We start from the raw sequence: 27,126 nt of genomic DNA, 5'->3' as shown, positions 1-27,126 counted from the left end.
GCTTTAGTCTGTGGATAGGGAATAGAATAATATAGCTGGACAACTCTGAATTCAGTCTTTAATTTATTTTTCTTACAGTCAATTTTGCTTCAAAATTCAGAATTTAACTAGGCATTTTGTGAGGCGCAGACTGAAAAAATGTTTGATGCAAATGAGTGTTTTGTAAGGCCAGCATTCTGCCTTATCGCAGTTATTACATTGATTCTTCTTTAGCCTTTAAATTCATGATGAATCACTACCTTGTAGTAATTATAACTGGAGCATTTTGTAGTTTCTTTAAAATAGAAAATACTTCTCCTTGTTTTATAGCCTCTGCATTCACAATTGCATAACCACTAAAAGTGGAAAGTGGCCTGGTATAAAGGCAAAAAAGATATTGTTACCTTTTACTTAATTTCTTAGCTTTCTGGTACATGAGTACTATGGGTTATCTGTCATATTCCATACTTCAAAATCCTCTCCTCTGAGGAACTGTATGTCTCCTTGCCTGTCTCTCTGTTTTAACTGAGTGAGTGATGTTGTCAAATTTTTCTCCTTCAGTGTTGCCAAAATGTTTTTGAATAGCATTGATGAAAATGGGACACAAATTGTTATTCACTGTGCTGGAAATTGGTAAATCTCCGCTAAGTCAAAAATTCTTTAGTTAACTAAAGCCTTAAGAAGTCTTGGTTATTTTTGGACCAGTGTATCTGGAAATTACGTAGCTAGATATAAATGTGCAACATTTGTATAATTGTGCGTATTTATAAACAGGTGGTCTGATTTATAAACAGGTTGATTTTGTTTGCTTTAGATAAATACATGTAGTAATATTACTGTTATATATGGTGACAATCAAATTCTTTGATTTTTATCTTTTAGTGAGTCTTAAAGCCTGTAAAATAAATCCTGTAGTTCTACATGTGGTATTTCTAATTATTTTTTAATTCTGCTCTTCTCCAACAGGAAGGAACTGGAGACATTCAAAGGTAAATTCTATTTTTATTTTCTACTTAAATGTTTGTAGGAGTTATGGTAATTTTTGTATTAAGTAGAACTAGGAGGGAGCTTTTGCCCTTCTACATTTGACAGTGTTAATTTTAGGTTGACCCAGCAGGCTGTGTATTTTTAATTTTACCTGTTCTTGCTACTGTTTGCTTTGGGAGAGTCCTAAGTGTGGGGAGAACACAGATATTTTGTTGTCTTATCTCGGTTTCAGAGATTCCCTTATCTAATTCAAGCCTTTTCCTTGGTGTTCAATTTTTGTAGTTAAGAGCTTTGTCTTCAATTAGTTGATGTCTTTTCTAGCACAGATATATTTTTGGTGTGTGTTACATGTTAGATTTTTGTCTGGCTGTTTCCAGGGAATTTTCACAGTATTATGCAAATTTAATTTTTGTAGCTCAACTTGTTGGAGATACTTGATGACACATACAAATATTTGTCCAATATATGATGTAATGGCTGGAAAGTCTGTCATGTACTATTGCTTTGTCTCTGGTACATAAATGAGCACAGTCCCATTTTCAGGAAATCCTAAACTGGGGCTTGCTCCACCTACTGGTGTTAATGTTTGATTGGCTTGAGAATTGCTATTATCTCTTGCTTTGGATAGGCTGTGACTGTGGGTTTGTGACTAGTATATGAGAATGGAGTCAGGTGCATTGACTTATGTCAATCAGTTGTCTCTTGAAATTGAAAGGAGGGATGGAAATTTCTATCAGGTGCATTCCTTTGCCTTTTCAGTTCATTACTATCTCATCTTTGTGATGCTACAAAAGGAAAATAACAGTTACAGTAACAGATATGCAACACAGATTATGTAAAATGTCACTTTTTCTGTGGCTTACCAAACCAACCCTTTTGTTGATTGATTTGACAGCTTTCAACATAGAGCAACTCAATAGAAAATGGAAGATAATGCCAGGCTCCTTCTGATCCAAAGCAAGGCAGCTACTTTGTAGTACCTGGTGCTTGTGAGAACAGTGAATCCTGTTTTTTTGTTTGTATTGATCAAGTGTTTTAGGTGAGTTTCTGGAAGCTAGGAGAGTGATTTCCAAAGTAATTTCTCTCTAGGCCTCTTGTTATTTTAATAGAGACTTTAATGTTATTTGACAGTAAATATTTTAGAAAGACAATTATTTTGATGGAAGAGAAATGTGGTAGCTGTGTGTTGACCTTAAAATTTATATCAAACTAACCAACTGGTTCTGTAATGGATACAGAGGCATACAGATTCCCAATACTGGTTATGAAAGACTTGTCTTGGTAGCCAAGAGAAGGCTAGATAAGCATAGAGGGATGAATTGTGAGAAATGGATATTAATCATCTGTCAGCCTAATTTGTGTGGGTTTTGTACAGTGAACTGATGGACAAGCTTGTACCTGGCAGAAGAGAAGGGGAGTAATAGCTGAGAAAATTTCAAGAATTATCTTGGCAAGCAAGTCTAATTCCTTTCTAGAAGATGGCAACAAGAAGGTTTAAAATAAACAATAGATTCCATGCTTTGATTTTGGCAACGACTTTCACTGCTTTTCCTGACATTTCCCAGGAAACTGGGATTAAACTACTAAAAGTCCAGGTGCACAATTGATTGAAAATACACGTTTGGAGGAAATGTTCTTGGGTTTCTGACTTACTAAGTTCTCAGATCTTGGAATTTTTGTTGTCAGCCCTGATTGTGAAGTAGAGGTATTTGTTATATTGGCTTCAGTCGGTCTTTTTCTGGCCTTTTGGACTTTACATTAGTATCTGGAATATCTTTCATCAGCTGAAATTAGCGAGAGTAGATGATTTCTAGTTGTGAACGATTCATTACACAATGACAGATGTTTTGGTTCTAGGACAGCTTTGCCCAATCTAACTCGGGGCTCCTACTTGAGTTTTCTGTTTTGAGCTGCTTCCAGGGCTCACTAGATTTTGGCAAAAATGATCTGTCACTTGATTGGCTTTAATTCTGGTTGATGAAGCACACTGAGATAACTCGCTGGATGTCCGTAGGAATCCTGTCACAGAGGAAGGAAAAGGCAGCAGCGAGGGCAAGCAGTGTGTCCTATAGTTAACAGCCTAACACTGTAATCTAAAAAGCAAAAGAAGCCAGGAGAAGTTGGTTCCAACTGAAACATGTTAAGTAGTTGAGTAGATGGTTCTTTATGTTTTAATATTGGAAGTGTAGACTTCATCCTCAATTAATTTATCTTTGCATAAGTGTCCATAGTGAAATGTCTTCCTCAACATTCTATTCATGAAATACCCAGTGCAGGGTCTAGGAAAGAAGAGCTCTTTAAAATACCTTCCTATACACTTGCATCTTTCAATGCATTTGCACTTGAAATCATTGTTCCATTAAAATCTGTTCCAATGGAAAAACCTGAAATGCCATTTTTTATAATAGTAACTTGTTATTTGTGAATTTGAATACCATATGCTAAAAAGTAGTCGCTTCCAGGATATAAGGATGGTAAATGTCTTGCATAAAAATATCTTTGATAAAGATACAAGATTGTCCTATCTGAATATGCAGGCATTAAAGTAGCAAAAAAAAAATTCCTCCAGTGTGTTTGCTAGAGGGGTTAAAAGAGAGTTGTATGCACTTTTTTCAGTGTCCAGATGCAACTCTCACGTTCACCAGTGATGAGTTCTTATGCCTTGCCCAGGATAGAAAGTAAGTTTTACTGGAATTAAGAAACTGAATAGTCTAGTCAGAGATTCAAAATAGCACAACACTAGAAACTTGAATTGTGTGATGCATCCCATCAATCACACAATGAATACAGAAAAAAATGCAAATTTTTTGTTGGCACTGACCCTGAGAGTGCCAGTGTGACTCACAAGGCCACTGGGCAGCTTCACGGACCTCTCAGATCTGTTTTAAAACTTTACTTACCTGCAGTTTTGTGGATGTGTAAATACAAATAGGTACACAGATGTAGTCTGTAAATTTTTGAAATCTTCAAATGTCTGTAAGTGCTCTTGTATATACCTAGTATTTACTTATTTTAATATTGAAGCAAAATCTACACAACCAAGAAATGGAATTGTTTCTGGTTTCATTTACAGCTTCCCACTGTGTGTGCCAAGGTACAAAGTGTTAATTCATTGATCTTTTAAATATATTCTTTGAAGATCCCAGGTGTCATCCAGAAGGGACCCTAACAAGGAATGTATATATCCTGGTTTGCAGCATGAGAAAGTGTTGAGAATCCACAAACTCTCTTCCTCGTTGATGTTAGTATCTTTAAGGAGCATGAAATAAGAATGTAATACTACTTTAAGAAATTATGAATTATTTTTGTATTTGTCAATGTTGTAGAACTTGTTCTGCCATTTTCATATTGGTATTGCAGATTGTAGACTATTTCATTGTGAGGAATAGATTTTCCTATTCTTTTTGTTTTAAGACTTATTTTTATACGGCCAGACATTCTCCTTTGTTGTTTGCTGCACCTGCAGTGTACAGGGGCAGGACAAGCCTTTCCAGTCTCTCTTCTTTCAACCACAAGGGTTTTCTATTACAAAGTAATTGAAATTGATTATTATTTAATAATCTGTGATGCTGAGAAAGTGAAGCTTAGAAGCTTTTCTGCTTTACTGTGTTAAACATCTCTCTCTGAAGTAGGCAGGGAATGAGCGTGTGATGTCTCTATTGACACTGCTGCAGCACTGGCGTTTGTGTACCTGAAGCATGAGGACAGAACATCTCAATGGTTGTCCAGTACCTTATGTATTTTTAGTACATTATCTTTCAGAGGTCTTTGCTATAAAAGATGACGGATTTATGAATGAAAATGTTGATATGCCATATGGAGTAGCCTGCAAGTTTCTTCCTAGCGTGCACCAATTTCAGTCTTGGGAGAACTGCTTGTAGGAACTGGCTTATGCTCTGTGCTGTCCTGTCTTGGCTGAGACTCACAAAGATGCTAAAAAACGTGTTCTGTTCTTAATCTTGGCAATTTCTTGCAATAGTAGAGTTTATTTTAGTTGATATTTTTGTTTTGATTTTGATTTTAGTTTTTGATTTTAGTATTTGATGGGTTGTGCTCTTGCATCATTTAGAAAGGTATAATTTTCATTTTACAGCTGAGAAACTGGAAATTAGATAGCATATATGTGGTTATTTGCTCCTGATACTTGAAACCTAGTGCATTTAGGAGTGCACTGAGATTTCAAATCATTCCATCATCTTTCTAGGCACATGGTACCATTTTTAAATTTATTTTTTTCTTTTTTGAGTTAACATTCTTTTAGTTCCAGAGCAGCTAGGATTGTGTAGTAAATAGATACAGAAAACTGTTAATCTCATTAGAAGATGGAAGAGTAGAGCAGATAATGGAGTAGGTAATCAGCAGTAAGAGAGTAGGAAAAAAAAAAAAAGTTTTAAAAGTAGTAGAAGTGCACAATGGTAATAACATATGCTGTTGAGTTTATTTCTAATTTATCCAAATAGGAACTCTATGCATGATAGATTTTTAAATTGTTTGTAAAAGTCCCTTTTTATTAAACGTTCAGGATGCAATGTTTTGAGCTCATTTCTGGAAAAACAAACTAAAGCATTAGAGGCTGTTTAGAGATCAGCCACACAGCACTTTTGGACAATGAAAGGTGGCAGCAACTTTGCAAGGGCAAATACGCACATGGCTTTGGCTACTGAGTCATGCATATTTCTAAGCTTTAACAGGATTAGTTTCATTCAAGCTCAGGGAAACAGATCATATGACCATTTTCAGCACTTCTATTTACAACAAAATATGTTTTCAGCCTTTTGAATCAGAGATCTTTCCCAAACAAGGTCTGATGACTTTTAAGAGCATTATCAAAGTATTCCTTAAGAACCTGACCTGTGAAGTAAAGAGGTGGTTTTTCTTGCTTTTGCCTTCAAGGTTAAGTCATTGGGTCACATTTGATATGCAGATTTTTTTGTCATCCGTATTCATGCATCTAAGATGCTGCTGTTGAAATTGCAGTTTTCCAGTCCTTTTATCAGGAGCTTAAATATGTTTATATCCAAACTTTAATTTCTTTTCATCCAGTCTAGGAATCCTCTTTATGGTGCTGTGTTCTGATGGCTGTCAAAACTCCTTTTTCCTACTCTTCATATTGCCTTCCAGGGGCATGAGCAGTATACAGTGGAGGTGTTTACAGCTTGTGGTTGATAAAGCTCATGCATTCAGTGATGTAGCTGCTCTTGAAGTGGAGCTGTCATTTTGAGCACATAATCCTGTGTGTTTCTTCTGAGCAAGAGTAAGATGACATTGTGGTAGAAATTAATTCCAGCCCCATGGAGTTGGATTACTTAAACATTTCTGTGGTCCAAAACTTCAATATTTAAACCTTGTAGCACAGACAACTCTTGCTTTGTCTACCAGAAAACAGTTGGGAAAAAATTGCTCAATTATTTAATAATAAAGCTAAAATTGAATTAAAATTTTAGGTTTATATTCAGATATCAGAGGGTTTCCTAATTATTTTGCTATGAGCTGAAAATATCCTGATAGATTTCTAGGTAATACTGTGCTTTACTAGTTTCTTTCCTGTCTGGGCTATGGAAGGAGAGTCTTGCAGCTTTGGATGCTCTGTGTTGTTTGTGGCAAGAATTGACCAAGATTCTTATATATGATAACCATTCTTTAGGGAACAGAAAGATTTGAGACTTGGGCACTTCTGGTGAGTAAAACCTTGAGTGAAAGGCAAATAAGTTTAATAACCTGAATCTTCCGTTTTAGTGTAATGGGATGAGACAGATGGATGAGGAAACAAGATTGTCCCTATAGCTACCTTGATTTTGCTTTTTATGCTTTCAAGTTTGCAGACTCTTGCATCTATTTAACTCTCAGGACACGTTTTTACAGTTTCTAGGTCTGTATCTAGTTTTTTGTATCTTCCATTTTTGCTCCTTTTTTGCCTTCCTTGAAATGGTATGGCCTTAAAATCAAGCCTTTTAAAAAAATAGTGATTTTATTTTAAAATCCTTTTAAACAGAGGAATTTAAGGAAGGTTCACTCTTGGTCTTTGACTGGTTTCAGTCCTCCCCAGCAAATAATTGAATCTTTATATATCTGGGCAGGTATTAACAACACTGAAATATATGTAGGAGATTTCAGATGTACATTTCTGTAGCCCACAGGTGGATGGTGCTGAGATGCACATGTCTGATTCTGTTTGGCCAAGTTATCAAACTGAACGGCATACTTTGAAAACTTGTCCTATCTATGAATACATACCCAGCAGCAGTGGAAGTTCTCAGTTTTCTAGGGTAATACAATTACAATACCAAAGCAATTGCTTGGCTCTTGCTGACCCTCTGATCATGACTTTGTTCTCAATTGACAACACAAACTGAACATGAGGTATAATTGAAAATGTATTAGCTGCCTTTGCCAAAGCAGCAAAGCATTTGCTGAATTAAGTATTAAGACTGGGAGTGAAGCAAACCACAAGGGGTACGTATTTATTTTGCAGATGACTGGAAATAAATTTATCTGATATGTTAGTAGGCATCAAATCTTCAGGACAGACAATATTTTCTATACAAGAAATAGAATTTATGTTTCAATGGAAGAGGAAAAAAAGGAGAGGTTTGGCATATTTCAGCTGTAGAAACAAAATTATCTACAATTCTGCCTTTGATTACTACATCAGAAAGCCAGTTTCCATTGTGGTTTGCCAAAGGAGAGCTGCGCTGTCGACTAACTCAATATATAATGCTTTGGGCTAAAAGGCACCTTAAATGTCACCTAGTTCCGAACCCCCTGCCATGGCTGGGATCCCACTCACTAGACCAGGTTGCTCAGAACCTCATCCAACCTGGCCTTGAACACTTCCAGGGATGGGGCATTCACAACCTCTCTGGCCAACCTGTGCTAGTACCTCACCACCCACTGAGTGAAGAATTTCTTCTAACATCTAGTCTAAACCTGAACTCTTTCATTTTAAATCCATTGCCCCTTGTCCTGTCACTATCTGCCCATAAAAGAAATCTCCCTGCCTCCTTTTTATAAGTCCCCTTGAGGCCACAGTGGGGTCTCTCTGAAATCATCTCTTCTCCAGGCTGAAAAACCTCAACTCTTAATAATTTGATATGATGAGAAATTATTTTCCTTTTGCTCATTTTTTATTAGTTTTCAACTGCAGAGGTGAAAACAGGGCTTATTTTGGTAGTGTCAATATAGCCTTGGGTGACTCAGTAATAAAATGGCATTCATAACTAAAGTGGTTATATATTGGAAAAAGGCCTGAATTTTCAAAGCTGTAAACAGGGAGAAGGGTTTCTAAAGGAAGTCTCAAAAGGCTGTTATGAAGAGACCAGATTATTTATGGGCAAACTAGATAATCAGATTTCCTTGGAATAAATAGTGTGTGCCATTGTAACTTGGCTGATCAAAGATAAGTTTTGGTTTTGTCACTTCTACTCCAAGCCACTTCTGATTTAGTGCTTTAAATGCCTTTTTATTTATTTTTTTTTCTGTTGTGTCTTTGATTATAATGTAACTTTTTATGTTGCAGATTCGATAGTGCAGTTTGTAGCCTCTGTGCTCAACTAGATTTCAAGATTTTGGGTGATGGCTGTCACCTGAAAGTACTAATGAGACAATGAATTAGCATAACCCATAGAGTGCTAATGTTACCAATACTTGTGAAACCATGCGTTTATTGGGGTTTTTTAAAATGCTAATTCTGACTGGGTGAGAGTGAAGAGCAGGAACCCTCCTTTCTATTAATTCTGCTTCACCTCCATATATTTTTAGAGAACCTTGTGGGTTTTATTTCATGAGACACCCACATCCCCTCTCATCATTTCTTTGTATTGCATTTTGAGGGGGCTGGTTTATCCTCCCTACAGGTTTTAGTAGTGATGTATTTATGTAGTTCTCTCTTTTTTTTCACTTGATTCCTACTCTCTTTGTAATCTAGTATTGCACTAAGTCAAAAGCCCTTCCAGAGGTCAGATGTATCACAACAAATTTGGCATCACTGCAGCTTAAAATAAGATGCCTCATGGGTGTGCAGGTGCAGCTCCTGTTGGCTGTGGTAGAAGTTCATGCTGGAATCAGCCTTGCAAAATCCTGTTTTTGTGAGGAGTGGAGGAGGCTGGGGTAACAATAGGGATTTTCTTCAGCTATTGCCAGAGTGAATAGCAAACTGTGTGGATAATAGGAAACAATTTCATGGGAACATTAAGCCTGCCATACTCAGTTTATTAGAAAAGAAAATATTTAAAGGTGTAATATTTTAATTGTCTCTAATGCTAAAATGACTGATGTGGGAAAAAAAAAGCCAGTTCTGTCTACAGCTCTAACTTGAATTCATCCTTTAATTACCGAAGTCCAGACTGAAGGCGGGATTATCTCACGATTATTGTCATTCTTCTAATCTTTCACATAGATATTTTTGGTGTTATTTTCACCAGTTGAATAAACCCGAGTTTTGTAGGCCAAACATTCTGGGTATTTTTACTTCTAATGATGTCGATTGGGGAAGTGTTTGTTATATAATTGCCTTTTGTCCCTACTCTGTATTTTGATAAGTGGCACAGAGAAGGTTTGCAAAATGTGATCTTTTTAAGTAAAAGAAAGGAATTGCTATGGCTATCCTGGTTTCTGGCAGCACTGTGCACCCTCCCAAACTGAAGAGGCATCGTGTGCCAGTGTTCCCAGTTCTGAGGAATGCCTTACAGTTTTTGAACATAAATGCACTGTTGTGTAACTGCAGCATCACCAGAGCCAGAGATTCTCAGTCATATGCTGTTGCTGTATTTTTTTTTTTCTCAGCTGCATAACATTTTTTTAATTTTTTTTTTAGTTTTTGATGAAAATGTAGCCTGGATATGTAATACAGAAAATTCAGTTTTCAGTAGAGACTACTGTTCTAATTTATTTTAAAAATCACATCCAAGGCTTTTAATATTTTATGTGTGAAGTAAGAATAGTCTGTAATCTGGTTTGTGGGGTATCTGAGCTAAGCCATGGTAAGGAAAAGCACTTTAAGGGGTGAGCCTTGTGAACAGTGCCTAATAAGAAAAAGAATTTGGAACCCATCTGTACCTTTCCCCTTGCTCCTGAATCGTTTTCAGACGCTTCCAGCTCTCTGCCAAATAAACACATGCTGTAGCTGCGTGTCATCAGATTATATCCCGCTGGGAAGATTTCAGTCCCTGCAGCACCCCTCGGCTCAGCAGCATGTGGTATCTTCCCAAATACATGCCTGCATTTCTGGTGGAGCCCAGCTGCTGGGAGCTTGTGCTCAGGTTCTGGGGAGGCGCTGAGTTGAAGTATCCATGTGTGTGCAGCTGCATCTGCGTGCGAGTGGCCCATCGGAAACTGCCCGTCGCGGTACCACTGCTTTGAAAAAGCAGCCTTCTGGCAAAGGTCTTTGTTCTGCATCAGTGAAGATGCACATCACTGGAGCTGCTTGGTAACTGAAGCTTTCACTTGACCAGTGCTGGGTTTCTTTTTACTTGCTTATTTCTTACTGCCATGTCATCTCCGGGAGGCACTGAGAATACTCAGAAGAATTCACGTAGGTGCAACTTTATTATCATCTTTATTATTTGTCACCTTAACTTGCCAAGCTAATGTAAAATGCAAAATGAAATTAAAGTTAGCTTAATTAATTTCCTCAATTACCACCATTGCCTGATTTGCAAAGGGTGTGCTGTAAATGACAGGATAATTATCAACTTGATTTAGCAAATTTAAAAGAAATGGTGACTTAATGTCTATTTTTTCAGGGCTTTTGTCTATTGCTTTGCTGTTGTCTGTCTCTTTGCATTATTGTCAAGGTAATATTAATCAGAATTAGTAAAAGAATTCAAATACACAGATATCTTGTTAGCTAAAATTCGAGAAGGCGTGTCTAAGGGTGGGGTGACACCAGAGGATGAGAGGAGACAGAGAATATTATCTGAAGATAAAACCAATAATGAAAAAATAGAGCAGTGAATGTTAGCATAGATAGTCATGCTAATTTCCTTTAGATAAATAAAACAATAAGTGAATTTTAAAGGTATATTTTTAATGAAGCAGCTAATGGTATTTACATCCATATAAGCCCCCTTTATCATATGAAACAATGTTCTTAATCATGCAACCAATAACATTTTAATGCTATAAATTTGTTAGTAATAGTGTTTAGAACTGTGCACTAATTGAAGTAGAAAGAAAACGTAGATTTCTACTTGATTCTTTTTGTATTCTTTTACATAACCACTGGAAGAGTTGGGTTTTTTTTTTTTCTGTTACCCTTCACGTGGATTTTTTTCAGTGGATGTCCAGGACCAAAAGATAAGATTAAATGGAACTATTTGCTATTTTAATAACCTGTTGGAGCATACCTTTATCAAAGCTCTACCTATGAGTTGTAATTTTGACCACTAAAGTTGATATTTGTGTTAAATACATAAAGTTGAATATTTTAAGTAAGTCATCTGATGTGGGAGATCTATTTACATTTATGTTGATTAGAAGTACTTAATTTGTAAAAATACTTGTTTTCCATAAGTCTAGTCAGATCAATTGATTGTTTAGTTAAAGAAGGCAAAATTTACCCTCTGTTCTGTTAAATGTGGTGTGACTACTCTGCATTCAAAATTGTGTAGTGTTGCAAGATATATATATATATATATGCTACTGGTATAATCCATTTTGTACTCTTAACTGCTTTGTGCATATTGGCCAAAGTTGTCCCTCTTTACTTGTTCTTATTTCCTGAAATTGCAGTGGAAGTATGGGCAAAGAGAGGCTCAGCTGCAAGTATTTCTTTTTTTTCCTTAGTTACCATCATATCTTGGATAGTAGAGCAGCTGTTTTGTGTGTGGGGTGGGGGTCAACTGTGGAATTATATAAGAAATAGAATATGAAATTGGAGAATAGTTTGAAATGTAAGCCTTAGCAATATTGCTTCAAGTACTTCTGGGAAGAGGTAGCAGAAAGTAGAAGTTTTAGTAGGAACATTAATATTGGAAAGGTTAACACCTCTGTGGTAACCAGGATTATTCTAATTTTTTAATCACATTTTCATCTCTACCTTTGTGACAGAAAAAAAATAATGCAAAACATATTTTTAGGTAATCTCTTTGCTCACCACCTATGTAGGCTACAGTTAATGACAGGTTAAAAAATACTCATATCCCTACTTTTAAACTCTCTAACAAGGCCAGCTGTAGTTCTTTTTGGGGTGCTGAAAGACCAAATGCTGTAGGCACTTGCTTTATTATGACTTTATCATGGTGCAAATGAATTTTTGAGCAGTTTTGTAAAGACAGTATTCTTTCTTTTGGCATGCTGCTTCTATTTTATGTTAGAAATGTGACTGTAAATACAGACATTTCATCAATTTGATTTGTAACTAAATAAATAAATGTACAGCAATAGATTATACAGTTTTTATGTTTCTCCACATGATGCCATTTCTTTCTGTAGTGGTACTCTAAATATGATACTATTCTGATTCTTACAGTGTTCAAAAATAATAGAATTGTTTTAAAGGCTGCAGTAGAAATAATTTATTCCTTCCTTATAGCATGTTCTTACATAAATCTGAGCCCCGCCTTTCCCAGCAGTGTGTTATTAAACTACTTGCTCTGCTCAGTTTCTAATGGTGTGTGTGGATGGCTGAGGTGTGCATGTGAGCATGTAGGAATTCTGAATGCTTCTCTACTCCTTTCAGTAAATGGAACAAAAATGTGGATATTCTGGTAAACTATTCTGCCCGTTTTATTTGAGTGTTAGGTATGTCATGTGAAATTATATCAAGGCAGTGGAGCTGAAACTGTACAAACGTTAAGTCTTTGGTACTGTAGCTTGTGTGGAGTCCTTTTTTCAGGATGTATCTGCTTTTGCAGGTAAAATACTATGAAATAAAAATAGTTATTTAAAATGTGAGGTATTTTTAAAAGGCAGCAACACATTTTTATATGTGCATAATATTTCTAAATTGCATATTTCTAAGAGTGTGTGAGTTAAGGCCAAAAGAGGTTAAGAAGCAATTTTGACTTACACATTGTTTCATTTTTAATCACTTGAGTTACTCCGTGGATTAGGGTGAAATAAGAATCTTGTGGAGATGTCACTCAGCCCTTTTTTTCCTTTTATGTAGAAGGCAGCTAGTGCTATTTTGATGTTGCATAAATGAGATTTGATCAAAACGTAGTTGGCTGTGTCTCATTTTAAATCAAACGGGAATGGTGCCATTTATAGGAATAAGTTTCTATCTTAATTAGATGATTATGTAATCACTCCAGACCTTGCACTCCAGTGTTTCCATTGGCTCAGGAGGGTTTTCCCTTGATCATAATCTTAAATCTCATAGATTTATTCTCTCTGGTTATTAAGCATTAAACTGGAAACCCATGCCTTGAGGAGAAGACACGCTAAACACCCCACAATTTACTTTCAGTTACCTTGTGTGTTCACAAGGGTAGAAAATGAAACTGGTGGTATTTGATAGGCTCAGGGTATGCAGGTCACCAGCAATATGGGCATTGCAGTTTTGCTGACACAATATCCTAAGCCTTTGTTTTAAAGATTTACCTTTATTTTAAAGAGTGCCATTGTCTATGCAGTTACTCTCAGGTGCAGTGTAGTTTCTGTCTCTTGATGGAGGGCAGGGTCCTCAAGAGGGGCCTGTGGCTTCAGCTTCTGTCTCCACAAAACTGTGTGACTGGAAGAAATCTATCCACATTGTGGGTTTGGATGACATAAGTATTTTTTCCCTTTTTACTTGTTGGTACATATTTAGAGAGTTGTGCTGCCAGTCATTTAGTATCTGGTTCTTATTACAATTGAGCGTGTTTCCAATGAAAAGCTATAGGAAAGAGTAGAAGACCAAGTCCTAGATTTTCAGCACATTTGGGTGATGGGTATGAAAATGTCCACTAGTTTGCAAGGTGGAAGGAAGTCTAGCAGAAGTACTTCTGTCTCTCTCATGATCTGTCTCTGTATAGAGTTCAGGGTGCTTTTATACCAGTGAAGTTTTCTCCTGCATATTAGTGATTTTTCAGTCTAATAAAATCTCATGGAGTGAAAACTAATTTTGTATGTGAAGAAGTTGCGGACTAACTCTAGAACAGAAGGGAAAACAGAAAAGGTTTTATCTAGCACAGGCAAAAATAATAAATAGCAAACCAAAAAGTTTGGCAAGTGTCAGGTTATTGAGTGAGAATGATTTAGGTGGAAAACAATCTCAGTTATGAAGTCTCTTTTGAGAAATGAACTATTAGGATTAATTCAACTGTGAACAGGGTAAACAACATTCAGGGATGGATCAATCATGAGATTTCAAGTGGACAGCTGCAAATGAGGTTTTAGAGAAACAATTGAGTTAGGAGAAGAGAGCTTATTTCACAAGATGCTGGGAGAGCTTGGCTTGCTTGACAGAACAGAGAACATGGGGACTTCCACACGTAAGCATATTGAAGGAGTTAGCATCAGGAAAAAGAAAAATTCCATAAAGGGCCGGGTGTATTGGACTGTAGGGAGCTGGGGAAGTTGTTTTGTAGTAATTAGTATGCCTCCAGCTAATTGTTAATTGTGTAAACTGTTCTAGTATTAATTTAGCAAAGAGGCTTTCTTAAATCCAAAGCATGAAAATACTGTCTGCCTATATTGTGATACTGCTCAATTTTTTATTTTGTCTGGCATTAGTTGTTTTCTGCCCTACCATAGTGAAGTTTTACTGGGGAAGAGGAACACAGGAGTTTTGAACAACACATCTGGAGTGCTGTGTCCAGTCTGGGACCCTCAGTACAAGAAAGACAAGCAGCTCCTGGGGAGGTCACAAAGATAATTAGGGGTCTGGAGCATCTCTCTTATGAGTAGAAGCTGAGGGAGCTGGGCCTGGTTAGTCTGGAGAAAAGAAGACTGAGAGGGGATCTCAAAGGCAGGTGCATATAAATATCTCAAATGGAGATGGCAAGAGGATGGTGCCAGAATCTTTTCAGTGGTGCCCAGCGAGGATGAGGAGCAATGAGGAACAGGCGGCTGCCCAGGGTGGCTGTGGAGTCTCCCTCTCTGGAGACTTTCAAAACCCACCTGGATGTGGGTGTGTCACCTGCTCTAGATGACCCCATCTGGGCAAGGGGTTGGAACAGATGATCTCCAGAGGTCCCTTCCAACCCCAACCACTCTGTGTATCTACTGAAGTCTGTTGGGCAGAAAAATCTGTTGGTTTTCTGATTCTTGTAATCTGCTGCTCTTCTTTCTATAGAGGGTGAGAATTAATAGCTCTGTGGTATAAATTTAGTCATTGATGACTAACCTAAAACTTTGTTATATAAATGTCAATTTTGCCATATTCTGCTAATTGGATCCATGTTCCAGTGATGTCCTCACTTATCATTCTTAGTTGCTATTTTGATATAGAAGGCAATATGGCATCTGTCTTTTTGGCAAAGGCTTCTGAAAAGAGTTCTGTATAAAGCCAAAAAATTGTATGGAACTGTTAACTTCACTTAAAAGGGCAAGTCTGAGAATGGTGTGGGGAAGGTTTTTGATTTTATGATTGCCTGAAGACTTGACCACATCTCAGGCACCAAAACAGTTGAGATTTCTTCACAGAGCACGAAAGCTCCAAGTACCACTTACTAACATTAAAAGTGAGCTGATCTCAAGCTTAGTCTGGTCCTTTCAGTGATGAACATGCATGCCTTTTCATGTTCTAAGCATAGGGGACAGGATAAAATTTTATAAAAATGTTTGGACTTTTCTTCATCTCTCTTAAAACTTCAGTTTAAAAACACCACTTTGTTAGGATTGCCTGTTTGCTATGGACAATAATATGCTACTTCACCCTTGGTTTTCAATTCCATGTAGTACATGATATTTTCTGTTTTATGTTTTACTGAACTCTGTGGAAAATGTTAGATAATTTGTGTGAGCGTGAAGTTTCTGTACAATGTAGCACTTTTTTTTAGAAGTGCCTTCCTTTTTTAAGTCCGAGTTGATGATTTCCCTCTCCGTTTGTAAACGGAGCATTAGTGACCATCAGTATGATCTCTTATGTCATGACCTAAAAAGAAAATTTGAAAAGCTCCATTCCCTCCCTTCTGGAGTCCTGGATGATTGCCAGAACTTTGCATTAAGCCCACAAGCAGTGGTACTAGGACAGTTTTTGCCTTAAAAGATAGGTGGAGTTACATGCGGATCACCGCACTAGCATCTCTGGCGGGATGGAGACAGATTTGCTCTGACAATATAATGCGCTTTGCAAGCTTCTATTTTAAGAATTCTTTGTGCTATGACTTTTTTAAGGCTATATTGAACAAGTATTTTGTTTCTCTTAAGAGTCTTACACTTCAGGAGCCTCCAAGTTCATCCAGACACTGTTAAATTCTGCAAGTCAGAAAGTACATGTACCTAAAGAAGTATTTTTCAGAGTACTTCTAATCAAAGTTCTTCCATATTTTGTAGTTGAGCTACTTCATAGTGTTCTTTTGACCTGTTACCACTTGGGTAGGTGCAATCTAGTCTGTGAAGCACCTGAGAACTGATTTCCTACAGGACTTTCATCACTCCACAAATATCCTGGAGCGATCTGCGTAGTCTTGACTTCGGCATTCATCCTCAGATGGGTGAAGGAGGGGCAGTGCAGGTGCCAATGGCACATCACTGTGTGTGACACACCTTGGATCTGACCTCCAGATCTCTTCTTGAATGAGCAGGTAGCTCAATTTCTGGGCTCTGACAGTTCTCCTAGCACTGAAACACAGATATGATTTGTAATGGCTGAGTAGCTGAGTGGTTTGTATTTTGGGAGGCAGGGAAGCAGTGGTATTAATTTGCTGTGTCAGTTTATATAACCTTGGTGACTCAGTGGGTGCACATTATGCTTCCAGAACTACTGATTTAACTAGTTGGCTGCTGCCCTGCTCTCAAATCTGTCAGGTCTGATCCTATAGGTTAATAAAAGTGAAGGGTGAAATATGGTTGACTGTTTAGAACTTTTAAATAATAATTAAAACAGAAGTTAACATGGAATGTAAATGATACTTTGAAATGGGGTCTTTCCAAATAGAACATCATTAGATGTGACCTATATTATTATAGGCTGCCTCACTGTTACATTTGTGTTCTTCATTTTAACTCGTGGGTTTAAGAATAATATTTCTTGTTTTATTTTCTATATGCATGCCATATATGCTTATAAAATGAAATCTCTTCCAGTCTTTTTTGTTATGTTTTTCCCCTAGGCTGAGTATCCTCATTCAGTTTGCTATTTTAAAAGCATTAGACAGGTGTTAGCAAAAGCAGGACATCAGACTTTAATAGCTGATGATGTGATTACTGTTTTCACTTTTAAAAATGGATTATAATAGCAGTATGTAAGTATATAATGCCTGACCTATTTCAAATAGTAGATGTTTGCTACCTTGCAAACTTCATCAAAATGCAATTTATTCTAGCCCTTTAATACTTCATATGTTTGTACACGAAATTATTTGTAATATATTGGGTACAATGCATTTGTATTTAGCCTGGAGTAAAGGAGGCTTGGGGGGGACCTTATTGCTCTCTACAACTGCCTGAAAGGGGATTGTGGTGAGGTGGGAGTCATTTTCTACTGCCAGGTAACAAGTGACAAGGGAAAAGGAAATGGCCTCAAGTTGTACCAGGGGAGGTTTAAATTGGATGTTAGGACAAGTTTCTCTGTGGAAAGAGTTGTCAAGCACTGGAACAGACTGCCCAGGGGTGTGGTTGAGTCATCTTCCACATATTTGTGAATGTATCCCTGGAAGCACTCAAAAATGTGGATATGCCACTTGAGGACTTGGTTTAGTAGTGAACATGGTAGTGGTACTGGATTGATGGTTGGACTTGAGGATCTTAGAGGTCTTTTTCGACCTTAACAATTCTATGATTCTGTATTTATCAGTCTTATTTCAAAAATACAGTATCGCTGTATTATCAAGTGTCAGTGTTTTGTTTCCTTCCTTCTTGACCAAGATTTTAGGCTTGTTATGGTTAGATCAGTCTCTGATGCAGCCACTGTTTGATGTACATAAAAACGCATGTATTGTCAGGGGAGCTTGTTTAATACATAAGGCACAGATGAAAAATAATTTAGAATGAATAATATCAGCAAGGATGTTTCAAAATAGGAGGCTTTTAAACCAAATGTCTACAGCTTTATAGAGCATGAAATTATAATAATGATGTTACTTTGATTCCTTATGCATGCTTCAGTTCTCATTAGCCTTGGATAGTCACTGTTAGAAACAGATTTAATAGTTTATAAGAGAACAACAATAGGCTGAAGTTCAGTGCTTGCTGAACACCTTGGTATAGTATTCATTCCATCCTAGAGAGAAAATATGTCTTCTAGGAGAACAGGAATGTTGTTGGTTCATTCCCACCCCCATCTCAAGCTTTGTTTATAATTTCAGGTATGTTTAGGAACTGACATTGAAGTGATTTGCCAGATGCTGACCCTGGTGTGTTTGTCCCTGGTCTTGGAAGACCTCACGGTCTTCGTTTGTCATGTTCCACTGGTTTTGTTGTTACCCAAGCCACAGGACCCATTAGATGATTTCAGTGTTAGTCTTGTGAGGAGCTTTTTCTTTGAGTTCTCTTTGCTTATCCCACTTTGCCCATCTCATTTGTGTTTTAAAAGGCATTCCAAAGTCTCTGGGCATCAAATGTTTAGACCTTCTTTGTCTGGAACCCACTTCAATTAAACTTTATCTTTTACTTAAAAAATAAATTTTGGTCTTCATGACTGAATTAAATTTTCCCTGCATGAAGCCAGTGAAATCAGATGTGGTGTCATCTGTTGTAATGTGCAGCAGCAGTGAAGAGATGAGAAATATTCTGCCTAAAGCAGTTGAAAGCTTAGGTCTTAAAATTCGTGATTTTATTTCTGTGTTAGTAATGAATAAAAATACTTTTGGTTGCTCTAGAAGGAGGCAGCAAATCTCTTTTGCCATGGAAGTTCGACACTGTTGGGGCTGACAAAGCAGATGTAGGATGACAGGAAGAAAGAGAAGGAAACAGGGCAGATATAATGGTGGCCTGAAGGCAATGTTTTCCCACTGTCATGCCAAATGTGTTGTGAACAAATAATTCATATTTAATAAAGGTCGTATTGTGTTCTTATGATACCCTCCTCTAAAATTAGTTGATATTCAGATTTCAAGCAGCACATTATTCAAGCTTAGATGTGAAAGGAAAAACTGGGCACCGAGTAGGATCAGTACGCTTCTGCTTGTATTTGATCCTAATGCCTCAAAAATTAGCACTTCCACTTCCTATTTTAGCATCACTCTGCAGTAGGAGCTCTTTGAATTGGTCCAGGTATGGGTGGCTATATCTGGTGTAGAGATACAATGTGTGATTTTTGTTGCTATAGAGAATGATACCTAGTAGATAGGTACTCTTTAGAGAAAGAGAGCAAGAGTTAAGAAATTCAACTTTTTCAGAGATCAGCTGCATGTTTGCCCTGTGGAGGAAATGTGCATGCATTTTGTGAGGTTTAAAGTACTTGTGACTAATTAGTGCTAAATTACACTGAAGAACAAAATCAAAAATTAGGTTAGCAAGGCCTTATACATATTCAAGAGTTAAGGAAAACATTATAAATTAAATGTTCTGTATTTTTAGCTAGCCTAAAGGTGAGTGTTTTAAAGGGGCTTACAAATGGCATAAGTTGATTGATACAGATGTCAGGGAAATTAATTCTTCATTTTATACTGTATTGCAGCACAGGCACAAATCAGTGCTTGCTTTCCCAAGGTGTGGCAGGAGATGTTGAAGTCTTATGTAGCATCCCTGTGCTGGAAAAAAAGAAGTTGGGGGGAGGAAAATCTCACTCTGAGAGAGAGATTTCATACAGCTGTGTATATTGAAATGAATAATCTCACAGGAAGTGTATTTTACAGGTTTCACAGTCCTAATTACACTGACTTCCCTCTTCAGTCAGCCCCCTTCTTTTTTCCCTTCCCCCTTGTAAGTGCTTTTATCAGCTTCCTGAATTTCTGCTTTTTATTCACTCCTCGCTGTCACTTTGATGTCTGTGCATCCTTTAGGTGGATTTTCTTTGTTTGCTCAAATAAGATACTGTATCCTAGGTGTCATCTGTCAGGTCCTTTTCACTGTAGGCATAGGGTTTAGTCACTGATGGTCACAAAGCAGGATGTGCTTCCTCACTCAAACGCAATTGTTCCTGCAGCCTCTTGGGATTTTGTCTGTCAGAGTAGCTTCAGTAGGGCCAATTTTATTGTACTGGCTTTTTGTTTGTGGTGTTTGGTTTCAATAAAGCAAAGCCTTCTCTGCCTCTGTTTTAAATTTCTTCCTCCCAGTTAGCATTGGTTTTCTCCCCACAACTTTAATCTTTACCAGGCTGGAGAAATCCAGGATGAAGGGTCATATCTCATTTGTTATCTCTTTTGGGAAATCTGTCAGTTGCCCTTCCCCCCTCTCTCTACTCCATCCTCATTTCTCTTCCTTTGTATCTCCTTTCATATTTCTTGTGTTTAATGCTCCACTGAAGCATCAGTAACATCTCACATCTGCTCCACCCTCTCTCTTGCTGCACGGGTGTCACTCTTCTTGTTGCATATATTCATTGAGGTGTTGGGTTAAGCAAGTGAGAGACCTAGGAATTTTTTTGTCCTGTTTTAGCAGTAATGGTTACTCTCAATGAAAATCGTGTGTAAAACTGAACATCAAATACAACAAAATTCTTAGCTATTAATTGTACTCTTTATTTGAGGGTACAGGTGACCTGGTTAGTTATGTTAACCAGTGGAACTTGTCTAGATGTTTCCAATTCTAATAAATTATTCTAATTATTTCCACTAGTCTGTTATTTTTTATGTATTAAATTATTTATTGAAAATAATCTATTAACCTAATGATGTTAAGATCTTAGATATGGCACATGTGAGAAAAGACCTGCCAGTTTTTGTATTACCTTTAAACCAGCCTACTCCAGTACTTAAAATATTAATTACATCATTGTTGAAATCAGTTTGATTTGAATAGCAGATTTCATAGTCAATTTATCTGTTGCTGCAAGCTAAACCAGAATAAGCACAAGTTTAAAATTACACTGTTAATTCGTGCCTAGTGCTGCCATTGATGAATTAATGACTAAACAGTGAACATGGTTGCTGTTGCAGCTATAGCTGGACCTGGCAATGTGGTGGCTGTTGGTTTTACACTTGATGTAAGTTCTGTTCCAGCTTCAGGAGGACAGATGGTGGCTGATCCTCCATAAAAACAGTCAAACAAACACATACCTCCAGAAGGGTTTCTTTTTTGGAACTGTTGGGTCTAAAATAATTGTTTTTGTTCCCAGCCACCAGTGCTTCCTTGGTGTGGCAGTGCCAGTTTGATCTAGTACCAAAAAATGAGGTTTATTGTTTGGTTGAGTGGTGGTCTGCCTTGACTTTGCCAACGTTGATGGTTTAGCCTGGTTGTCTTTAAAGACAAAGCATGGTAAAACCTGCATGTCAGAGGAAAAATTTGAAAACTACTGGTATGTTGAGATCTGGTAGCTTCCCTTCTTATTAGTAGCAAATGTTGGCTACCACCTGAAATCCCGTGAGATTTAGAGCGTGAGACATTCTTCAGGGTTTGAACAAAAGAGGAAAGTGAATCCAGCCATACACTTTCCTGTTGTAGTTTACAGACTGTGAAGAAGGAAGGGTTTTGGTTTTCTTCCCATGTGCACATGTTGTATAGTTTGCTCCTCCATGTCCTTAAATCCTTTAGAAAGCAAACAGACGTGTCAAAGTTGCAGAAGCTGTTCTGAATTGGCAGTAAAAATATGGAAGGGCTCTGATACTGTAGATAAAGATGACCTTTAGTCTACCTTCAGTGTTGCAAGTTTGAACAGTTTGGAAAATGGCACAGAAATAAGTCAGCAAGCCAGTGGTAGCAGATCATCTGTCAAGACTCTTTTTTTTTCCCTTTCAAAAGATTTATCTCGAATATTATTCAAGTTTATCAAAGGAATTTTATTCTTTTAATTGACCTATTTAATGACAGCTAATATTTTGCAAGTTGGAAGTTCTGTCAGGGCTGCTTTTTTGGTTATGGTCTGTTATTTCTGATCTATAGGCATTTAATATTCTGTAAAAAATGAAGAAGCAAGTGGAATGGCTGTGAGTATATGAAAACTAGATGCATGGGAGAAAGCTTTAAAGGTTTCATTAAAAATTTAGAACTCAATGTCCTTTCTTTAGAACTGACACACTGAATATTGCCTTACCTCTGAATCACAGCCCATGTGCTAACTAAACTGTTTTTCACATTTTAATTTTAAAGATAAAAATGTTCAGTGGAAAAAACACACTGTGTATATTTCTGCACTTAGTGTTAGATGCCCTGGTTTTTGCTATATAATGTCTTGCCATAGCAGAAAATGAGGTATTTTAACTGTGAAAATACAGTCATATATTCTGAAAATATGGCTTTTTGTGCAGCCAGATTGTTCTGTTTGAAACGTAGTACAGTTTTTGTTTTGGTTGTCTTCCTTTTATTGTGCCTATATAACTGTTACGGTCCAATTGGCTGAATTTAAAAGCAACCCATTAATTGAAAAACACTTTTATAAGAGGCTGTTGTAATGTAGCTTGCAGAGATCTGTCTTACAATGTTATAAAAAGTATGGAAAAGACATGCCATTGCTAATGTTGCAAATTTGCTTTACTAGCAAATAGCACTGTACATGTTCCTTTTTAAAAAGAACAATGGCATCTTTACTTTGCATTTGAGAATAAATATGGCTTTTTAAAATAATCTGGTCTGTCATAAGTCATACTCCGTGTGTAATGAATATGGAGGACTGCATGTAATTTAAAATTCCTCAGCTGGTAACACATCTCTAATAGCTGTCTGTTAGCAAATCAGTCCCCTCGTGTTTGGATGCTCCTGGATGCGGGTTTGTTACAGGGAATGCTATTTCAGATGTTGTTTCACTAATGATATCAAACAAAAGTGTTTGCTCATCACTAGGATTTCTAAAGAAAATCTGTAGTGTGATTCATTTGGGACATTAACCAAACAGTGTTGAACTGGACTAGATTTGTAATCTAATGGTTCTTTTTCTAAGAAATAAGCTCATCATTAATTGCATGAATGAATAGCAAATTTTTTTTGCTTGCATTGGAGAAATTGTTTTGACAGAAATTGAATAGGAAATAGACTGAGTTGTCAAGAAAAAATATATATTTCAAGCATATTGTGTGTGCTATTGGTATGATGATTGGTTTATGGTCTTTTAAAAATATTTCTACATATGAAATTGCAGTATGAACCAAAAGGCTTCTTCTACCTGCGGGAACGTTATTTCATGTGGTCCTGCAGTTCTGACTACGTGAATATTTAGTTTTAATTTGCACAGTTTCTCACCTGTTAATTAGCTTAAGAAAGAAAAAGAAAAAAAGAAATTTATTCCATGTCCAGAGGAGGCTACCAAGATTAGATGGATGGAGCACTTCCCCTACTAGGAAAGACAGATAGAATTGGGATTGTTCAGCCTGGAAAAGAGAAGGCCTTTGGGCCTTCCAGGACCTGGAGGGAGCCTACAGGAAAGATGAGGTGAGAAAGATGAGGAGTGACTTTCCTACATGAAGCATGTTGTAGTGACAGGACAAGGAGCAATGGATTCAAACTGAAAGAGAGTAGGTTTAGATTTGATCTTAGGGGAAAATGCTTTACTGCAAGGGTGGTGAGACACTGGAACAGGTTGCCCAGGGAAGTTGCAAATGCCTTTTCCTTGGAAGTGTTCAAGGCCAGGTTGGATGGATCTCTAAGTAACCTGGTTTAGTGGAAGGTCATGGCAGAGAGTTAGAACTAGATGTCTGAGGACCCTTCCAGCTCAATCATTTTATCTAGAATTCATTCTGTGATATGTTTCTGTGATCTGTTACCAAATATAGCATACATAAAAAATACAGAATGCTTTACTAAGCATGTGAAAAAATCAAATTCTCTTTCAGCTAGTTACGTGATTGTTTTATAATAGGTAGGTTTTTCCTTTTTTTTTTCTTTTTCTTTTTGTTTCCTGTTCTGATTAAGCAGTTATTGGTCATGTTAACCTAAGACTTGTATTAAAATAAACAAAAATCCCTCCTCAGATCTAAAATATTTCACTGTCAATGTGAAGTAGGTGAGGTTAGACTGAGCTATTGAGTATTGAGACTTTAATCTGCAGCTCATTCCTTTTGGCTCTCAAGGCCTCTAGGACTGTTTGACAAGATCTGCCCCTCTCTCTGAAGAGAGAGGTAGAAATTGCATGTTCAGTCAGAAAACAGGTTAGTCTGAAAGCAATTTATGGAGTGAAACTCTTACTTTGTTTTAGTTATTAGGAAAGGAGGCAAAAATTGTTTTGCCTTCACTTTTTGAGGCAAGACTTGGTTCAGCACTGAATGGTGTTGCTCTGTGTGTCTGAAACAATTATACTTTGGGCCAAGAGTAGTTCCACTGCAGCAGGAGTTTGGAGTTGGGTGTTATTCTTAAGGACAAGTAAAAGCTGATACCTGCCAACTGATTTGCCATGTTGTGGAACCTGTGTTTTCTACCTGTGCACAATGTGTTGTGACAGCAGGCCAGCATCTCATCATTAATTTACATGTCTGCACATGCACATGATTTGATCTAGAAGGCAAATAGCTCCCAGCTGTGCAAAGGTTAAGATTGGCACTATTCTTGTATCAGCAGAAGCTAGTTGCTTGTCTTTGAAAGCCTTCTAATTCTAAAGCGAGTGGTTATCTTTTTGGAATGGAAAATAGTCATTAAAATGTTCGATAGATCAATTTATACTCAGAGGATGGGATGTTATTAATCTTATTTGGGACAGTTTCATGGAGCTTTGGAAACACAAATAGAGTTCTGCAGTGCTGTGGTTTGTATTTTCAGTACTTTGGGTTTAGATTTGCTATCGATTAGTTTTTCCATTTGAAAATTAGTATTTTTGAGGTAAGGCTGAAAAAACAGTAATGGGAGAGCATATGCATTAAATACTGCATTTCATTACAGTAGAATTGTGCTGAATCATTTGAGCTGTTTGCAGGTACCATTTCTGTAATAGTGGCGTTTTTCAACAGTGCATGGCTAAATTTTAAAGCCAGATCATCCTCACAAATAAACTTAAATGTACTGAAGGTGCATGTGATGTTGTCAGGTTTATTTATAGTGGAAATACATATTTTGCAGCTCACTATCTGAATTATTGTTCTTACATCCTTGAAATGGTGGGTTTATAGGGAGGCAGGAAACATGTGTGTGAACTTAGGTGCTTGCTTTTTTTTTCTTGCCTTTTTTTGTTACTTTCTGCACTAAGGAGGTTCAGCTTAATGTTATCCTTCTCTCCTTCCCTTGCAAGTCACTTTTTATTTTCTTTCACTTGGGTAGGAATCTGACTAAAGGATAAATCAGGGAGGTAGGAGACCCTCTTGCTAACAGAGCCTGTCTTGGTGTAAGCTGAGGAAGGCTTGTGATACTCACATCCCACCAAAGTCAATGAATTCTGTTGAACAGAATTCAGTTCTTTGTTCAGCAACAAAGTTGCTGAATTCTGTCTTTTAGAAATACACATATTGTCATTGAACACCAATGGCCATAAAGGACATTGAACCAGAAAAATAGAAGATGGTGGATTGCAGATTTGTTAACCCAGGAGTAGTCAGTCAGGCATGTACCTTGAATGAGAGAATCCCCCTCCAAAGCTTTTGCTGTATGATTTCCATGCTCTGCATGACATGAATCAAGTGTGGAAAAACCCCACCCTTAACCTGCCATAGAACAGTATATCCATGGTGATTTTGACTATAGTTAAAACAAATCTAAATGATTCTAAAGTTGTTCTGATTACTACATTTGCAGTCATAAAAATGTGTCTGCCCTTAATTTTTTTAAAAAAATTGAGAAATAGGCAAATGCACTCAGGTTTTGGAATGTCTTTAGTGGCAAATGAACTGGGCAAAAAGCATTTTTGCTGTTTCTGAACCACAGCAAATCTAATTCTAAAATGGCAATCCATTATGATGCTGTGGGCCACCTTGCAGAGCAGTCCCCTCAGCCTGGTATATTTTTAATCACAAATGTGATTTTACTTTATTGGGTTTTTTTTTAATCCTAGATGTATTTACATTTTTAGAATTCAATTTGCACATTTGCTCTTTGGTGGAGCATATTTTTAGTGTCTCTTAACTATGATGATTTCCTGGTAGCCTGATAAAAAAACCTGGAAACCTTGGAAAACCTTTTCCCAAGCTGTTTCCTGTCGCATTGGTCGGAAGTTTCCTCTTCCTCCAGGTGCTGCATTAGTAACTGGAATCCTGGCATACACAGGAACCTATTTTCTGTGGTTTGTTCTGATATTTATTTAAGCTTATCCTTTATATTGCAAGGATTTCAAGTAAGCCCTTTTTTTGTTTGTTTGTTTAAAGAGAATTTTTAAGGTAAGCCAACTTGTTGAAAGTGCTTGCTGGGAAATGTTAAAAATAATCTCTCTGCACTGGTAAAACCTCTGCTTTTCTTCTTGACTAGATTGTTTGTGGGCTACTTGGAGTTTTCATATTCTGATGCAATCTATAAAAACCTGAGTTAGGTATTATCAAGGAGTATGTATAATCATTCTTAATGACTGATTTTTTTTTTATAGTCTTAATATTAGTAAAACATTTCTTCATGAAAGTGCAGGCTTTTGAGAGTTGGCAGACAGTAAATCTCATTTGGAACAGTGTTTATTTTTTCAAACACAGATGATCTTTCTATCTTTGAGTGAAATCCCGACTTCACATTCTGGTGAATCAGAATTTTTTTGATTGTAATTACTTGAATATATCTTTAGTAAAAACAAATTGCTTTGTCAAGTGACTGTTAAATAAGAAGTTAAAAACACTTAAGACTTGCAGTTTTCACTTGTTTTCCTTTCACTCATCTGTAGAAGAAAGACTGTGTGCACCTAGATCACTTATTTTACGTTTTTCTCCCCGAGTTTTGCCAACACTGTCCCCACCTGTCAGCAAACTATAGTGCAAGAGTGCTTTGCACATCCTCCCTCATAGCATCAACATGTATTTAAAATTCTGTCAAGAATAATTTAAACGTTTTTGAGGAAAACTGCATTGTTGGAAGCACTCCCTGGTGTCTTGTCTTACTTTGATATTTTTAGTCGAAAAGGTCTGTAACAAGGCAGTTTGCAGT

The 27,126-nt window shown here is 37.0% G+C and overlaps 1 protein-coding gene across 3 annotated transcripts in view; it reads left to right on the top strand.

Annotated features, from left to right (window-relative positions):
- The window catches only part of DTNBP1 (dystrobrevin binding protein 1), a 63,635-nt gene that overhangs the window by 26,991 nt on the left and 9,518 nt on the right, over positions 1 to 27,126 (top strand). For all 3 annotated transcript variants that reach the window (XM_083859864.1, XM_083859866.1, XM_083859865.1), the window contains exon 7: positions 946 to 968. In XM_083859864.1, coding sequence (XP_083715990.1) covers positions 946 to 968 — 23 coding nt within the window. The remainder of the gene's footprint in view (positions 1 to 945; positions 969 to 27,126) is intronic.

Source organism: Zosterops lateralis (assembly GCF_965231275.1).
Source record: "Zosterops lateralis genome assembly, chromosome: 1".
In the NCBI taxonomy this organism is placed as follows: Eukaryota; Metazoa; Chordata; class Aves; order Passeriformes; family Zosteropidae; genus Zosterops; species Zosterops lateralis.
The sequence above is the reverse complement of the archived record's forward strand: the minus strand, read 5'-3'. Positions and strand labels throughout refer to the sequence as shown.